At 65.4% G+C, this 5,053-nt stretch overlaps 1 protein-coding gene across 1 annotated transcript; it reads right to left on the reverse strand.

Annotated features, from left to right (window-relative positions):
• Nucleotides 1-282: 282 nt before the first annotated feature.
• On the reverse strand, nt 283-4,269 carry PNCK (pregnancy up-regulated nonubiquitous CaM kinase). The gene is made up of 12 exons (XM_055267132.2): nt 4,067-4,269; nt 3,550-3,619; nt 3,111-3,242; nt 2,670-2,744; nt 2,424-2,562; nt 2,092-2,215; nt 1,828-1,903; nt 1,627-1,769; nt 1,467-1,545; nt 1,292-1,379; nt 998-1,142; nt 283-678 (listed from the first exon to the last, which is right to left on the reverse strand). The coding sequence occupies exons 2-11, from the start codon at nt 3,615-3,617 to the stop codon at nt 1,005-1,007; spliced, it is 1,062 nt and encodes a 353-aa protein (XP_055123107.1). The 5' UTR covers nt 3,618-3,619; nt 4,067-4,269; the 3' UTR covers nt 283-678; nt 998-1,004.
• Nucleotides 4,270-5,053: the final 784 nt, after the last annotated feature.

Here is a 5,053-nt window from a genome sequence, read left to right on the forward strand (position 1 = left end):
TGCTGGCAGCCCAGCAGGCGTGCGCTGCCTCCACTTTGTCCCAGGACCCCAAGGCTGGGCAGTTACACCTCTGGGGTGGCAGAACTGCCCGGCCACGCTGCCACTTGTTGGTGCTTTGGCGGGAGGGGACAGTAAGTTTTTGGACAGTTGGAAACTTGTCTGGGGAAGCAGAGGTTTAGGTGGCAGTGGGTGAAGCCGTGTGGCAGGGTCTCATTGGTTTCCTTCCCACCGGTGACCAGGTCCCCTCCACACTCGCCGCACCCCCAGTTCACCACTGGCCCATTGCTGTATCTTTCTTTATTGGTTTGGGGAAAACTGGAGGAGGCTGGAAGGCCATGACCATGACACAAGCAGGACCACCCACACTCAGCGAAGCACACAACAGCCGTGCAGGAAAGACAGCCCCTGAGGCCCGCCTGCCAGCACCTCCTGGGCTTTTGGAGGGGCGGGGGGCAGGGGCGGGAGAGGCAACAGGGGAGGGGAACCACTGCCCCCAGGCAGGGCAGAGCCTGGGGACAGACTTGGGGGTGCCCCATTCCAACCCCAGCGCCATGCGCCACACCCTCGAATCTCAAACTCCAGCAGAGGCCAGCCCCAGGGGGAGGGGTTGGGGGAGGGGACCGAAAGCATCCAAGGGAAGGAAATCTGGGGGTCAGTCCACTTGGCCTCGGCATCTGCCTGAGAGGGAGAAGCAGAGGGAAAGGGGGTAGTCAGGAGCCAACCTGCCAGCCCTGTGCCCCCACCCCCCGCCTCAGTCAAATCCCGGACTTCTTAGAGGCCCTCTCCCCTTGCATTCCCTTGCCCAATGTCCGGCACCCACTGGCCCTCCCTGTCCTTCCACCTCTCCTGGGGCCCTGGCTCCTCCCTCTGCTCTCTGCCCTCAGTCCTCTGGCCTGTGGGGTCCACCCTACTTAGCTCTTGGCCACATGGAGCGCCACCACCCTCTAAGCTCTCCAAGGAGCCAGCTCCTGGGGGTGCAAGGTCCACCCAAACACACCTGGGCATCACCACTTGGGGGGCTGGCCAGAACGGGGGCCTGAGTGGCTGTGGCGGGCCATGCTCTGCTCAGAGGCCCCCTTGCCCTCTGGGCTCTGCCCCAGCTTCCGGATGTGGCGCAGGAACGAGGTGGCATTGAAGGCTCGCTGTCAGAAGAGAGGGAGATCAGGCCAGGCCTGGGCCCAGGCCCCAGCCCCAAGACTGTGAGGACTGCAGTGGCCACTGGGCAGCCACGGCGGTCAGGCTACAGCTGGGGTACAGTGGGCGGCCACACTGGGTCTCTCTCCACACTGACCTTCCAGTGCGTCCGAGCAAAGTTCTTCTGGATCTGCTCACTGACAGAGCCTAAGATGTCCCTGTCGAAGGCTGTGTCCCCAGAGATCCTGGGGAAAGGCCGAAGGTTGGCGGGGGGCCTCTCTGCAAGTGCAGTCCCCCTGGCCCTGGGGCAGCTCGGCAGGGCGCCCATTCACCAAAGATGCTGCAAGGCCTGTTGGCAGGTGAACCTCTTCTGGGGGTCTCGCTCCAGAAGGTGCCGGATGAAGTCTTTGGCTGGAACAGGGAGGCTGGGTCGGCCTGTTGGGTCCCTGCTCCCTTGCATCACCCCCAAGCACAGGCCAGCCTCAAGCTCACCTGAGTCTGAGATGTCATGCCAGAAAGGAGAGTCAAACTCATAGCTGGCTCTCAGGATCTGGCTGAAGAGCTCAGCATCGCTCTCGTCGTAGAAGGGGGGGTACCCACACGCCCCCACAGATGAATCATCCAGCTGTCCCACCCTCCCCAACCCAGCAGGGGCAGGCAGGCAGGAGACAAGCCTTCTCAGCGGTCACTCACAGGATGTAGGAGATGACGCCCAGGGCCCACACATCTACGGCCTTCCCATAGGGTTTCTGCTCCAAGAGCTCTGGGGCTGGGGGCCAGAGACAGACAGACGCACGCACAGGCACACACGCAGCCATGCCGCTCAGTGTCACTGGCTCAGCCTACTCAAGCCCAGGAATGGCCCACACAAAGGCAACGGGCACAACAGCCTTCCCGGCTGTCCAGGGTCCCCCAAGCTACCCCACTCCCAGCAAGCCTCAGGGTGTCGTCCCTCACCCACATATCCAGGGGTCCCACAGGCGGTGCCTAGCATGTTGCCAGCCTGGATTTTGGAGAGTCCAAAGTCAGGGACCATGATCTTCGAGTCCTCAAAGGGCGTGGCATACAGGAGGTTTTCGGGCTGTGACACACGGACACCGGGAAAAGGGCCAGGTCAGTCCTGACACGGTGCTGGTGCTGGGACAGGATGGGGACTAGGCACTCTCAGGTTCCCCAGAGCCTTGGTGGAGCGGGAGATCAAGAAAGACCCCAGCCTCACTCCCGGGAAAACAAAGGCAGGGCCGGGTGGGCGGGTGGGAGGGTGGGGTGCAGAGGCCCCAGCCAGGCACCTTGAGGTCCCGGTGCACGATCCCCAGGCTGTGCAGGTAGGAGACGGCGCCAAGGACCTGACCCACCAGATGGCTGGCATCCTTCTCTCTGTAGGAGCCGCGCTCCATGATGCGGTCAAACAGCTCTCCACCCGTCACCCTGGGGGTGCCAGGGGTTTGGCTGACCCAGGCACTCAGCCCGGCCTTCAGCCCCACTCACTGCTCAGTCCCTCCCCGGCTCCCACAGCCTGCCCAGGCCCTCCTCACAGTTCCATGGCCAGGTAGAGGTGGGAAGGGCTCTCGTGGACCTCCTCCAGAGCGACGATGTTGGGGTGACTGATCCTGCAATGGCGAGGAAGCGCCTGTGGGCCAACAGAGTCAAGGGGTACTCTGTCCTGAGGCCCCGGGGAAAGCCTCCTCCCTCTTCTCTTCCTCCCATCTCTGCTCCCCAATCCCTACCACATGCCACCCCTGCCCGGTCCAGGAAGGCAGAGCTCCAGCCTGAGCCCCGGCCTTCCTTCTAAAGCCCATTTGAAAAGCACAGATCAATATCAACTCGCTCCCTTTGCCACAGGGATGTGCAGGCCCAGAGGGAGCACTGCCCCAGGCCTCCCAAAGGTTGGTGGCCAGGCCCGGACTAGAGCCAAGGACTGCTTGCGCCCCCCCCATTGACCTATGCCCCGTCCCAGGGCCCCGCGAGGTGCGCACCTACGGAGTACTGCGATCTCGTTCTCCACCAGGGCCTCCTTGCCCCGGAGGGCCTTCTTGGGGATACACTTGAGGGCCACGAGGTGTGTGGAGCCCCGCTCCTGGGCCAGCACCACCTCGGAGAAGGCACCCCTGCCGCAGACGGGGTGGTGGGAGGTGGGAAGGAAGTGGGAAGAGAGGAGAGGCAGGAAGGAGAGAGAGTGGAGCGGGTAGGGCCCCCTGTGAAGGAGATGGGGAGGCCCTACCTGGCCCTGTGCCACCCCCCACCACCACTCACACATGCCATCTCACAGACTCACTCGCATTCACACACCCCTACATATTCACACACACACATCATCTCACACCCACTCGCGTAGTCACACACACATGCCATCTCACACAGGTACACACACACACACACACACACACACGATCACACACGCGCGCGCACACTCACGAGCCGAGCCTCTCGCGGATCTCGTAGATGCTGCTGATGTCCTCGGTGTGTTTCTTCAGCAGCAGCATGTCTGCAGGGGCAGGGGAGAGGTGATGCGGGTCCCTCCCCGCACCCCCGGGGGCAAGGGCAGCTTCCTCCTCCACCCCCTGCCAGGCAGGCCTCAGCCATTGCCGCTGCGCTCGACCCTCCCCTCCCCCGTCCAGGTCCACACCCCCAGACGGACGCCTCCCAGCGAGGCCACCGCATACGCGCCTCCACGCGCCTCCACGTCCCAGGCCTACAGCTGCCATCCCACGCCCCCGCGCCCTGCACCCCGACAGCGACCGGCGCCTGGATGCTGCCTCTCTGCCTCCACACATCCGGCCGCTTTCCAGAAGACTCCAGGCTCACCCACGCCGTCCCTCCCCCATCCACACATCCACAGCGCCCTCGCCCCCACCCCCGCCTAGACCCGCCACCCATGGCACAGCGCCCACAGGCACCCGCTGCCCAAGCCACCAAGCCGCCCGGGATGCACCTGCGACCCCCGCGCGCAGCCACCTGCCAAGACCGCGGCCACCCACGCGGCCGCAGACGCAGCCCAGCCCTCGGCGCCGCGGAGCAGGGGGACCTGGCAGCCTGGGCCGCCCGCGTCCCGAGCTGCGTAGACCGAGCGCGTGCGGGCAGGGGGCGCGCCAGGCTTGACAGGTGTGCTGCGGACGCGCAAGGCTGCGGCGGCCGCGGGCCGGATCCGGTGCGCCCCCGCCCCGCGCGTCCCCGCGCCCCCAAGCAGGTGCAGACCTGGAACGGGTGCCGCAGCGTCGTTCCGCGCAGTGGCCGCCGCGCCAAGCCCCCCGCCCGCGCCCCGCCGGCCCCGCCCCCTCCGCGCACGCCCCCGCCGGCCGCCCAAGCACGCAGTGGCCCAGCGCGGCCGCGGCGCCGCAGGGCACCTTGTAAGGCAATCGCCGGCTCCGGCTCGGGGGCCGGCCGCCACCGCCCAGCCCACTGCTCGCTCGCGCCGCCTCCCGGAGCTGCGGCCCGGCTGGGCCGGCCCCAGGGCCTTTGCACCACCAGTGGCTGTCTCCCGGAGAGGTCTTCGGCCACAGGTCAGCAAGGCTCTCCGCCTTCCAGTCTCTGCCTTCACCGCCTCTCCGAGGCCCGAAAACAGCCTCCATCCCTAGCTCCAGGACCCTGCAACCCTGCACCACAGCTCTGCCACCCTGGGCTCCCGGCACTCACTGGGCTCCCTCTGGCTCCACCATTAATCCCTCACCCTCACTTTCTTCTCTACCCAGAAGCCAGAGCATTCCTTTTATTGAGATCATGTCACCCTCTCGCAGCTCTCTGTGTCAATCCAAGTCAAAGCATGGGTCCTTGGTGGGTGGCCTAACGACTGCTCTGGCCCCTCCTCCTCCACCTCTTCCCCAGCCACACTGGCCTCCTGACGGCCCTAGCCTTTGCTCCCCTGCCTGGAATGTTCTTCGATCAGATATCTGCCTGGCTTGGCTCCTCGCTCCATCAGATC

The sequence above is a fragment of the Symphalangus syndactylus genome, chromosome X, assembly GCF_028878055.3.
Source record: "Symphalangus syndactylus isolate Jambi chromosome X, NHGRI_mSymSyn1-v2.1_pri, whole genome shotgun sequence".
Lineage (NCBI taxonomy): Eukaryota > Metazoa > Chordata > Mammalia > Primates > Hylobatidae > Symphalangus > Symphalangus syndactylus.

What these genes read in the sequence shown, in the direction of transcription:
- PNCK (XM_055267132.2), bottom strand. Translation starts at nt 3,617, where the DNA reads ATGCTGCTGCTGAAGAAACACACCGAGGACATCAGCAGCATCTACGAG. An exon ending in TCGTGCACCGGGACCTCAAG is followed by an intron (nt 2,216 to 2,423) that starts GTGCCTGGCTGG and finishes CGTGTGTCACAG; the next exon opens with CCCGAAAACCTCCTGTATGC. An exon ending in TTGCTCGGACGCACTGGAAG is followed by an intron (nt 1,143 to 1,291) that starts GTCAGTGTGGAG and finishes CTCTTCTGACAG; the next exon opens with CGAGCCTTCAATGCCACCTC.